At 44.1% G+C, this 12,516-nt stretch overlaps 1 protein-coding gene across 1 annotated transcript; it reads left to right on the forward strand.

Moving 5' to 3' along the window:
• The first annotated feature begins 1,450 nt into the window (after positions 1 to 1,450).
• On the forward strand, positions 1,451 to 12,516 carry LOC141471211 (phthioceranic/hydroxyphthioceranic acid synthase-like). The gene is given in 7 exon segments (XM_074157632.1): positions 1,451 to 1,483; positions 1,485 to 1,566; positions 3,318 to 3,471; positions 4,280 to 4,440; positions 6,181 to 6,384; positions 6,488 to 6,669; positions 6,961 to 12,516. Coding segments are annotated over 7 exon segments (6,372 nt in total).

The following is a 12,516-nucleotide window of genomic DNA, read 5'->3' on the forward strand; positions in this document are numbered from 1 at the left end:
CTTAGGAACAATGCTTAAAAGTACCTTTGTGATAAGAGTATCTATGCTGGGCTTTGCAGTTTTAGGATATCAAGAAATTAAAACATGAAATAGAAAGAAAACATAGAGATTATAGACAACTTTGAAAGAACTGAAAGAAATCAATTTTTATAGCATTTTTGAATTTATATTATTGGTAAAATAGACTTTATTCCTAGAAAGCCAGATTCTGGTCTCCTTATTTTTGCTGGTCTGCCTATTTTTTAACTTTCTCTATCTTAGTTAATGGAACCGCGAAGTAAATTTTTCAACGTGTGAATCTGAGCAGTCGTTTTTAGTTTCACGTTTCAAAGCAAACCTCCAAGAAATGGTAACTATGAATGATGTGTGGGGCTGCAAAACAGCCTCATCTCTGCTTAACTGCCATCAGTCAATAACTGAGAAGGGCTCTTTGGGACCTGCTGTGATATCACTGAGATGAGAATCTATCACCAGTGCCAAGAATCCCCCAAATCCCTTTCAACATGAATCTTCTCCTCTTTGTGGGTTGAAGCAAGTCCAGGAGGACTGGAGAGTTCTGAGGTGGGCATCCTAGTGGGTTTCAATTAATTGAATTGAACTGATTTTTGTCTCACCAGTTCCCTTCCTAGAATTAAAGAGAAAAAAATCAGCTTTAAATTCTGTACTGAGGTATTTAATTTCATCCCAAACAATTACTTGTTCTGCGATCTGATTTGTTGAAAAAATGAAGTTGGTTTTTTTCTGAGTTGCTTCACAACAAAAAACTTTCCCTGTGAAGCTCCAATGAGGTGAATGGCCAGTTATTTGTATGGCTGTAGCGGGGCTGTCTGGAGACACTGCACGCTGTCAGGAAGACAGAGATCTTGTAGCTTTTTGGTGGCTTTGAGCGCGGTGTGTGAGGGTTAACCTCTGATTTAGACAAAAGCTAAGCAGCCTTGGGATCCAGCAAAGCAGAGCTTTGAATAAGGTTTTTCTTTCCAGGCACTTCCCCAGCCTGTGAAAGACACTTCTTTTGTTCCTTCAGTTACTTGATTGTCTGTTGCCTGTTTACAGGTAATTTGCAAACTCTGTTTGGGAGGTCTGCTTTATGGATAGAGAAGACAGAGCTGAAAGTGTGCCTTGGTCAATGCACAATTCACTTCTGTACAGGAGAAGCAAAGCAGGACTGATCTTGGGAGAGGCTCAAGCGCAGATCAGCTGGTGGCAGGAGTAGCAGAGGTTAACAGAAAAAAATGGAAGTGTCTGTGAATGAGGGAGTCTGGGGAATTAGTCGGAGATTTTCCTCTAAAGTAGAGGCGAAAAGAAAAATAGCACACAGCTCTGGTCACCTGTGAGGAGTGTCATTTCTCATCCCAACCAGAAGTAGATCATTCAAGATTAATCAAGCTCTGAACAAGTATATGCGTTTGTGGGAAGTTCACCTTTTAACCTAATATTTATTTAATGCTAAATGCGTAATTGTTTGAGCTGGCTGACACTTCTACCTGTATTGTACAGCCCAGGAGATGGAGATGGAGACTGCGGATGAAATTGCTATTGTGGGAATAGGATGCAACTTTCCTGGAGGTAAGTTTTGGGTAAAAGCAAAGCAGGCTGCCCAGTGGTCATTGATTTATTATCATTTATTAATGTTGAAATGGAGGAAAACAACATGTTCCTCCCTTACTTTTGTGGAATTCATTGCTTTGCTATTTGTAGGATCTTTTTAAAAGGTCACGCTGTGGTGGAAACAAATTGTTTCAAATTTGTCCTCTGATGGAGAGACCTGCAGTGCTGTCTGTGAGCAGGGCATTGAGCTGCACACGTGAAACTGATCTACGTGAAGTGGATGGGTGTGGGATGATCTGAGCTGTCTGCACGTGCACTGGCTGGATGGCTGTGCGCTGTTGCAGGACTATGCGTCCATGGGGACAGGACAGATCGAGGGCTGACAATATCACCAGCTCTGCCTGTTTTATGAGTAGGCTGGCTCTCCCTAAAAGAAAGCTTCCTCCTTTATATTAGAGTATTCACTTGGAAAGGTGTGAGAAGAGAGCAGAGCTAGATAAGCACAGCTCTGTCTCTAGTCAGGTTGTGCCTCTTACAAATACAAACCTAAATACTGCCTCTTGTACAAGATGGGAAGCTGAATTCAGATAAGGACTGACATTACCTACTGTAATAAAAGACGGCAGCCTGTATTACAGGAGTCTCATATTCACAATCTTAGATACACTCAGGCCCTATGACAGTGACAGATGACTTTTTATTCTGAGGTTAGATGCTTGACTGAGATTAGATGGGTGGAGAAGTTCAGATCGCTGTGAGAGATTTCTAGGTTCTGGCTGCTGCTGTGGAACTCTCCGTGCTCTTTACATTAGATAGATCCAGATTTTAAAAATCCAGAAATAACCTAGGGAGTGGAATACAGTTCTGTCCTTGCAAGCTGAAGTTCAACCCTAAAGGGATTCTTGGGCCTCAGCACATTTCAGTTCCTGGCTTCATTTTGTACAAGATTCAATAGGTGTATATGGTCCATCAGTAATTACATGTGTGGTTCTGAATCTAGACAAGTGCAGTAAATACACAGCAGCGGTCTCTGGCCTAACCATTAAGTACTAGTTTAGCAAGGGACTGTTTCCAGAGTGAGTGGGGCTGCTGCTGCTTGGGTGAAGTGGAAGCTGGGAGGAGGAGAGAGGTGGGCCACTGTGTGGATGCCATGCTCATTGCTTTCAGGGCTAAGAAGAGGACCTAGACACGTCAGTGCCTGGAGCTGAATCTCTGGATCTCAACCAGGGAGGACAGGGTTCCTCAGAATCCAGTAGTGAGGTCTTTGGCACTGTCAGCATTGAATATGCACAACACATACTTTTATGTTTGATTTAGGTGCCCTTCTAGTGTTAGGGAGACAGGATAACGCCTCTGGCATTTTCCTGGTATTTGTAGACTCAGTCTGTCTTCAAAGAGCTAATGTCCAGAGATGACCTTTTGCTGGCAGTGGAGCTGCCTGAGAGTGGTGCTGCACAGATACAGAAAGACCTCATCGTACCCGTGTGGTCATTAAGGACATGATGCACGTATATAGTAGATGCAGTGACACGGTAGGGAAATGGAGACAGCAGAAAGTTAAGGATTTTGTGGGGTTCCTTTGCTTTTAGGCAAGCAGTGAAGGGGTCTGTCATGCCGTTCCGTTTTCCTCTCACCAAAGAATGACCATTTCTTTCTCTGGTGATTCTACTTGAGCAACCTAGATGTATTCGTGGGAGTTCCTTGTAACTGAGTGTGCATGGGGAGGGGGAGCACATAATTTAATCTACTTCAAAACGTTTGTACAACAGGTGATGGAATTGACAATTTCTGGAAAGTCCTGGAGGAAGGCATAAACTGCACAGTAGATATCCCTCCTGAGAGATTCGATGCCGAAGAGTGGTATGATCCAGATGATAACAAGCCAGGAAAAATATGTACAACGCGAGCTGCTCTTCTCAAAGAGTGAGTCTGTTACTATGGGGTGCCACTGATTTTTCTGGCATTTAGACTAACGCCTCCAGCCTTTCAGAGGGTGCAAGGCACAGGGAGAGCTTGTAAATGGGACCTGGGAACCGGTTTTCTTCTATCTCACATGATGAACATGCGGTTGTCAAACTGCAGGAATTTGTCGTGTGTGACACCGATGAGCAAATAATGTTAGATACTGAATTCCCCACTGAAATCAAGAAAGGATAGAAGGCCAATACAAATCTGATCTTGGGATACAAGATTAAGCCTGGGATTGGTTCTTTGTAAGCGTGGGCCTACTTTCGAGACTTTTTAAAGATAAACACACACACATATGAAATATTTTGACTTTATTACTAGAGAAGTATGGGTATCTCTTGGAAACATCTGAGATGATCCTCTACTTACTGGTTTTAAATAGTAAAGCATCTGTCTGTATTGCCTTAAGTAATTTAGAAGACAATATGTTTAAAACTTGTTGGCTAATATCACCTTACAGCAGAGGGAGCCTCATTCTGTAAATTTTCATAATCTGAGGAGTCCTGTTGGTACTAGTGGGATAACCACGTGAATAAAAATTTCTAGGAGTGGGCTCATAACTCTGAAATGCAGAATTGTTGATCAAAATACATATTTGTGGTGGGACATAAAACATCTTTGGCCTATGAACATTTTCTTCTGAATTTCCTAAATGGGAACTGTGGCCTAAACAGCAGTTACTGCTTTGCTTTCCATGAAATTGCAAAAAATGTGTACTTTGAGTCTTGAAGTATTGTACCATTTTCTGGTCTGTGTATTTTAGATTTAATTCATTTGACAACCACCTGTTTGGGATTAATGATATGGAAGCTGAATGCATGGATCCACAACAGAAGTTATTGGTGGAATGCGCATACAAAGCCCTGGAGGATGCAGGAGTCCCCGTAGAAGCTATCAGTGGCACCAAAACAGGTGTTTTTATTGGTAAGGTGAAAATTTCATGGTGAAGAAAGTATGTTTGAACTTCACAAAAATTGGAGCACCCCTTCATAAACTTTACATCCATATCTAGCACTGGAGATCTAAGGCTACTGTGCCATGACACTACTGGTTATTTTTGGTAAGGGTTAGTAGGCTGCTCTAGAAGTTCATGATACAATTCACATATCTAATTTAGGTGCTCCTCTTAGTGTCTTCCGGCACTGAAGCCAAATCAGGAGACACTTAAACTGTCTTCCTAACCCAACCCTTCCCAGGAGTGGTACTCTCAAGCCAAGCCTACACTTGTTTCCAGTATACTGTTTCCCAGTATAACATTGGTTAAGGTGTTGTGGGGGTTAAGATCCTTTCAAACCAGCAGAAATCCTCATGTAATTATTCGTATGCTACCAAGGTGCACTTGTCCAACTGCCTACCTCAGTACCTGGAATAGTTACGGAGAAGATTATACTGTGTGCCGTTGAAAGACATTTAAAGGACAATGCAGTCATCAGGCACGGTCAACATGGGTTCACAACAGGAAAGCTCTGTTTAATCTGATATCCTTCTAGAATAAGGTCACCCTCATCCACCCTAGTGCATGAAGAGAAGGCAGTGGATGTAGTTTTTCTGGATTTCAGTAAGGCTTTTGATCTTGTCCCTCACGGCATCCTTCTGGACAAGTATAACTGTGAGATGACCAGGTACAAGGTGTAGAACTAGCTGAACAGCAAGGCTCAAAGGGTTGAAGTGAATGGGGCTACATCTGGCTGGTGACTACTCACCAGCAGTGTTCCTCAGGGCTCAATTCTAGGGCCAGTTCTGTTCAATATTTTTATCAATGATCTGGATGCAGGAGTTGAATGCACCATTAGTAAGTTTGTTGATGATACTACATTTGGAGGTGCTGTTGACCCTCTCAAGGGACAAGAAGCCTAGAGGGATCTCAATAGATCGGAGCATTGTGCAATCCTCAGTGGCACGAAATTTAACAAGAGCAAATGCTGGATTCTGCACCTGGGATGAAGTAACACCGGACACAGGTCTCAATGGGGAGAGGACTGGCTGGAGAGCAGCGCTGCAGACAGGGATCTGGTGCATTAAATACAGTTTAACCAGCTGGTCAAAAGGGTGATTATCCTGCTGTATTTAGCATTGGTGCAGCCTCGCCTTGAACATTCTGTGCAGTTCTAGGCCTCACAATTTGAAAAGGAGGTGTCCAGAGGAGGGCAGGAAAGCTGGTGAAGGGGATGGAAGGCATGTCCCTTGAGGAGCGTCAAAGGACTCTGGGTCTGCCTAGTTTGGAGAAACGGAGACTGAGGGGCAAACTGCCCTCTACAGCTTCCTGAGGAGGGGAAGTGGAGAGGGAGGTGCTGAGCTTTTCTCCCTGGTATCCTGTGACAAGGTGTATGGAAATGGTTCAAAGCTGTGTTCAGACTTGGTGTTAGGAAGCATTTATTTATAGAGAGAGTGATCAAACACTGGAACAGGCTCCCATGAGGGAGGCCCCAAGCCTGTCAGTGTGTAAGAGGCATTTGGACAATGCCCTTAAGAACAGGCTTTAACTTTTGGTGAGCCCTGAATTGGTCAGGCAGTTGGACAAGAGGATCATTGTAGCTCCCTTCCAACTGAACTATTCTGTTCTGTTCTATTAAAATAGAAACCCAAAACATGCTATCAGGTTTAAAGCTGTACATGCCTTTTGTTTGCTTGAGTTAATGTGACACGTGTTTGATATTTTTGCAGGTCTTATGAATCGAGACTATGAAATTGTAACAAGCAGAGCAGTGAATGAAATAAATCATTACGATGGTACTGGAGCAGCAATGAGCATTGCTGCTAACAGGGTCTCATTTACATTTAATCTGACTGGACCATCACTGACGATTGACACTGCGTGTTCATCTTTTCTTTTTGCTCTGCACTACGCCTTGCAAGCAATTAAATCAGGTAATGGGACTGAAGAGAAGCTGGACAACGAAATGAGGATTGCTACTGTTTCTGTCTATCATTTTGGACATCTCAACATGAGTATGTTTCCATTTTACTCCAGGAGATTGTGAGGCAGCAATCTGTGGTGGAGTGAACTGCATAATAGATCCCCGCACCTTTGTATCTCTCAGTAAAGCAAGAATGATCTCTCCCGAGGGAATGAGCAAACCCTTCTCCAAAAAGGCAGACGGCTATGGAAGAGGAGAAGGCTGTGGGGTTGTTTTCCTCAAGCCACTGAGAAAGGTAAGACTGCTTGTGAAGCAGCCTAAAGTAAGACTGGTTGTTTTCCTGAATTTTGTATCTCCAGTTCTCGTAATTACTCCAGAAAAGATTTTCCAATTCAAGCTTAAGATCAGTGAAGCACTTATTAAGCATTAGGCATTTATGCACTTCCCCTACGGTGGGGAAGGGATCACACATTTAAAAGTTAGTATTATACTTGGTCTGTTCTTCGTTTTGTTGTTTTGTTGTGTTTTCTGCTATACAGAGAAAGCATGAGATTATTAAAGATAATTTTGCCTTTTTATGAAACAGGCAAAGGAAGACTACAGCAAAATTTGGGGTGTTATAAACATCAGTGCAGTAAATCAGAACGGTAGGTCCATTACTCCGATCACAAGACCGTCCCGAATAGAGCAAGAGAAGTTACTGCGCAGCATTTATGAAACTCGTGTTGATCCCTCAGTTGTGCAGTACATTGAAGCACACGGCACAGGAACTGCCACTGGAGATCCTACTGAAGCTGAAAGCCTAAGTAGTGTCATTTGTAAAAACAGGTCTTCACGAGTTTCCATTTTGAAAGTGGGCTCAGTGAAAGGAAATATTGGCCACACTGAATCAGCTGCTGGAGCAGCAGGGTTAATCAAAGTGCTTCTCATGATGCACCACGGAAAGATTGTTCCCTCCTTGCATTACTCAAAGGAGATGAGCAGCATCGACACAGAGAAATTAAACCTTGCAATTCCCACAACTGTAGAGCCCTGGGAAGAATCCAGTGAGTATGGAAGAGTAGCTGGCATCAACTGCTTTGGATTTGGAGGAACCAATGCTCACGTTGTAGTCAGGCAGATGAAGCAGGTAGAGCCTCTTCCTGCCTTTAAGAGGCCCCTTGAATTAGTTCTGCTGTCGGCAGCCTCAAGTAAGTCCCTTCAGATGACAATGGCCGACACAGCCGACCAGCTGAGCACAAGAAACTCTGTAACTCTCCCAAGCCTGGCCTATACGTCTGCCTGCAGAAGAAGCCACGCCAACTATAGGTACCGGAAAGCATTTGTCACAAATTCTCTCCAACACTTGCAGCAAGAGGTTATGTCAGCAGCGAGCGCTGAACTTGCCACGTCAAAGGTGGAACCAGAGCTGGTGTTTGTGTTCTGTGGCAACGGCGTAACGCTGAAGGAGTTCAGTGAGGTACTGCTGAGCTCAGAGCCGGTGTTCAGAGAGAAGTGTAAGGAAATAGAAGCACTTTTTCAGAAACACGCTCCCATCAGCCTCCTGCCAGCAAGAGGTCATAGCCCAAAGGATTTGTTGAATCCAGAGCTATCCCAGCCCTTGCTTTTTACCCTGCAGGTTGCCACAGCTTCCCTTCTGAAACACTGGGGCATTAAACCAGTCACTACTGTTGGCCACTCGGTAGGGGAAGTTGCTGCTGCGCATTTTGCTGGATACCTTTCCCTGGCAGATGCGGTCAAAGTGATTTATCACCGGAGCCGGCTGCAGGCAAAGCCTGCCGGAGGCAGAATGTTGGTGGTTGGAAACATCCCTGTTCAAGAGATTGCTGAATGTCTGCGTCGCTACTCAGGAAAGGTGTGCATTGCAGCCTTCAACAGCCCAGTGTCCTGCACCTTGTCTGGGAATTCAGACTCTGTGGATGCTGCCCAGAGAGATTTAGCTCAAACCTTCAGCCAGAGAAACATCTTCCTTCACGTTTTAAATGTCCCAGCTGCGTACCACAGCCCCAGCATGGATATGATACTTGGGGAGTTGGAAGAGAGCATAAAACCTTTAGAAAAAAAAAAAGGGGAAATTGAAGTGATTTCAACGCTGACTGGGGCGGCTGCTTCTGAAAATGACTTTGCTGAGGGTAATTTCTGGGCCCGGCATATTCGTGAGCCTGTTGCTTTCACTCAAGCCATCAAAACTGCAGCTAGAGACAGGGAAAACGTGGTGTTTGTGGAAATAAGTCCTCACCGAGCATTGCAGCGAAGCATAAAGGAAACTCTAGGAGAAGGCACAAAGGTGTTCTCTTCTTTGCAAACTGATGCAGAGTATCAGACACTCTTCACCCTGGTAGGAAATCTGTTTGAACTGGGATATAATCCCAACTGGCAGCGTTTTTATAATGGGTATCAAAGCATTCCAGTGGCCATTCCGCGGTATCAATTTGATCGCAAAAAACTCATGGCCCGTCTGGATATCCATCAACAAGCAAATCAAAGAGATGTCAGCTCCAGTCATCCTTTGATTTATGGCATAAACAGTGACAACATGGAGTTTGGTTGCCTGCTGTCTCAGGACACGACATCGTACTTATATGAGCACAAGAACAATGGTGTGGCTTTAGTCCCTGGTGCTTTTTATGTGGAACTTGGTCTGGCTTCTGTGATGAACAGCTCAAGACCTCGAGTGCCTCTGAGTAATTGCCAGATGAGTATCAGTTTTTCTGCGCCATGTGTTCTCACACAGAGTTCCCAAGTCTTGAGTATCAAACTGAGTCCACAAAAAGCAGTGACAGCCTTCGAGATACTCTCTTCCTCCAATGCAGTTTATGCTGCAGGCCACATTGCAAAAGGGCCTGAAGCTGCGGTGGAAGAAAGCACCATCTGCTTCGAAGACATCTATCGCAGATGCAAGTCAGTGGTTAGCAGAGAGGAGGTTTATGAAGCACTGTCTCAGATTGGCTTTCAGTATGGTTCCATATTCAGGCAGGTCAGTGATGTGCATTATTGCCAGGAACTAAAGGAAGCTATTACAACCATAAAGGTGAACAAGGAGACTGTCAGAGAGATGCACCAGTACTGCATCCACCCCGTGCTGCTCGACTGTTTTCTGCAGATGACCGCTGTCATGACCTCAAGGACGTTCCAGTCCAGAGCAGGCTTTCCTTCAGGGATAGGCAGCCTGGTGGTGCTTCGACCGCTGGAGGAAGAAATGATGATATATATGAGAACAAGCAAATCCATTGGGAATTGCCTAGAGGTCTGTGGGTGCTTTATGGACAAACACGGCTCTGTTTTGGCTGAACTCAAGCGTGTTGCCATCACTTTCATGAAGCAAGCATCTTCCAGAGACAATGAGTTCATGTTTGAAAACAAGTGGAAAGAAGTCTCTGTCTCACAGACGACTGGATATCTGGGAACTATTCCCAGAGTCCTAGTGCTTGCTGACAAATTTGGGATAGCTGAGCAGCTCAAAAAATACTTGCATCCTGATTCGAGATATGTTATGTATGAAGACTGGGAAGCCCTTTTGGAAGGGGGCGCACAGAATAAAATGAGAGCAGAGGTTAAGGATTATGATGAAGTTCTGTTCCTGTGGGGAATTCAGAAGTTGAATGAAGACTTCCCAAGGAAGGTGGTGGACCAATTGGCAAAGTGTTGTGAAGCCTATCGCCAAGTTATTGTGGCATTAAGAGAGAAAATGTCCCGCTGTTCAGTCAGAGTTATCACCTACAGAACAACAGAAAGAGATGTAGACCATATTAACTGCGGGTTTGCGTTGCATGGCATGACCAGAACTTGTGCCGCTGAAGTTCCAGAAATCACATTTCAGATTATTGACCTCATCTCTTCCAGTTCCCTGGACGTCTCAGCGCTAGCAGATGTTCTTGTGAAACACAAAAGTGTGGACTATCCAGAAGTTCGCATCAGCCAAGGAAGAACTTATGTGGCTGAAATCAGACGCACGCCTTTTGTAGATGCAGATTATGGCCAACCTGTAAAATCTCTCCAGAAGTCAGGAAAATTCACTTTGTACACTTCTGATCCGTACGCAGCAAAAGACTTGTCTGCTGAATTATCCACCAGCACTGCTACTCAGCTTGACAAACAGAGCGTTGAAATTCAAGTGGATAAAATATGTCTCCACTCAGAAGATTATTTTCCCATTAGTGTGTCTAGTCGTAACTTTGGTAACACGCTCTATTGGAATTCACAAGCAGTAGACAAACACAGACTTTTAGCTCTTGATTTCAGTGGCACAGTAACCGCAACAGGCAATGATGTGAAGAAAGTTAAAGTGGGAGATCACGTGGTTTCATGTTATCCAGCTGCTGCGTCATCCAGAGTTCGCATTCCAGGAACAGCTTGTTTCAATGTAAAGAAGTTCCCATGCTTTCAGAGCGTCCCCTGTATGTCATACTTTGTCCTTGCATGGGAAATCTTCAATCAGAAGTTACCCAAGGGGAAAAATGGCAGAACATTGGGTATTATTTCTACAGAGCCATCATCAGTTTTGTGCCATGTTCTTTCTGCAGCAGCAGAAGAGATGGGTTGGAGAACAGTTCTTGCGAGGCCTACTCCTGATAAGTTTCAGTATATAAGCTCATGCAATGCCCTTGTTGTTCTTCCTCCACTAAACAGACTGTCCCAGGAGGATCTGGCCCACATGTCCTTTCTTAAAGATGTGGTGATAGTGTGTGGCAATCGACAGTCCGAATGTATCCAGAATGTCACTGGAATTGATGATGAAAACGTCAGCTTTCATATCCTTACACTTGCTAGCATTTTCCAGAAGGCATCTCTAAAGGAATTGCAAAAGACTGTGCATGCGTGGATCAGTTCCATGGACATGAAACGGTTCAGGCGTCTGTCAGGTTCTGTTTTTCAGCAGACCGAGAACTTTGAAAGGATAAACTCTGTAACGTCTTATTTTACCTGCAAATCTGTCCCACTTGCTGTACTGAGAAGGCAGAAGGACGTCACTATGCTTTCAGATATACCGTTGTATGAATCCCAGAAGTTGTTTAAGCAGAATGGTGTTTACGTAGTGGTCGGAGGTCTCACTGGACTTGGCTTTGAAACAGTGAAATTCATCGCCGAGAATGGAGGAGGGTGTATTGCAATACTCTCCAGGAAAAGTCCAAGCAAAGAGAAGCAAGACGAGATGAAGGCTTTGGAGCAGCGGTATAAAGGGAGCAAAGTAGTGTTTGTGCAGTGTGATGTTACTTCAACCAGTGATGCAGAGAAAGCTTTCCAGTCCATTGCAAACATCTTTGCAGGGAGTCCAGTCAAAGGAGTATTTCAAAGTGCTGTTGTTTTACATGATGGCCATGTTGAAGCTCTGACCTTGGCTGACTTTCAGAAAGTGCTGAGCCCCAAAGTAGCAGGGACCCTAAATCTTCATTGGGCTACCAGAGGCCAGAAGCTTGACTACTTTGTGTGCTATTCCTCTGTAACTTCCTTTCTGGGAAATTCCACCCAGGCAAACTACGCGGCTGCAAACTCTTTCTTGGATGTCTTCTGCCTCTACAGGAGGAACTGTGGGCTTGCAGGTCAAGCCATTAACTGGGGTGCTTTGAACCTTGGCATACTGCTCAATCAAACCCATATTCAGAACGTTCTGGAATCCAAGGGCATAGACATTCTGCAAGTGGATGAAATTCATGAGTATCTCAGGAAGAGCTTACTTCTGAATAAGCCACAGCAAGCTGTCGTCAAATTAAACTTTCAGACTTTATCGACTCATGTTTTTTCTCGGATTATTTCACTTAAAAGCCGCTTTGTATCACTTATGTCAGAAGAATTAAGGAATAAGCTTGAAACTTCTGAGGAAACTCAAGTCCAGGATACTGCCTTAATCAAATCTGAAGACTATATCACCTCACTGGTGAGTGACCTCACCAGGTTGAACCCAGATGAACTAACCATGAATACACCGCTTTCATCATTGGGCATGGACTCTATGTTAGCTATGACAATTCAGAACCGTGTCTTTCGAGAGAGAAAGGTGGACATACCTCTTCTGAAGCTGCTTGATCCTCACACAACTCTGTCAAATCTAGTACTAGTTTTAGAAGAATCAAGCCATGCAAATGGGAAAGTTGAGGAAAGAAAGGCTGCGGATGAAAGTGCAGAAAATGGGAGCTGGCTATAG

This window comes from Numenius arquata, chromosome 12 (assembly GCF_964106895.1).
Source record: "Numenius arquata chromosome 12, bNumArq3.hap1.1, whole genome shotgun sequence".
NCBI lineage: Eukaryota > Metazoa > Chordata > Aves > Charadriiformes > Scolopacidae > Numenius > Numenius arquata.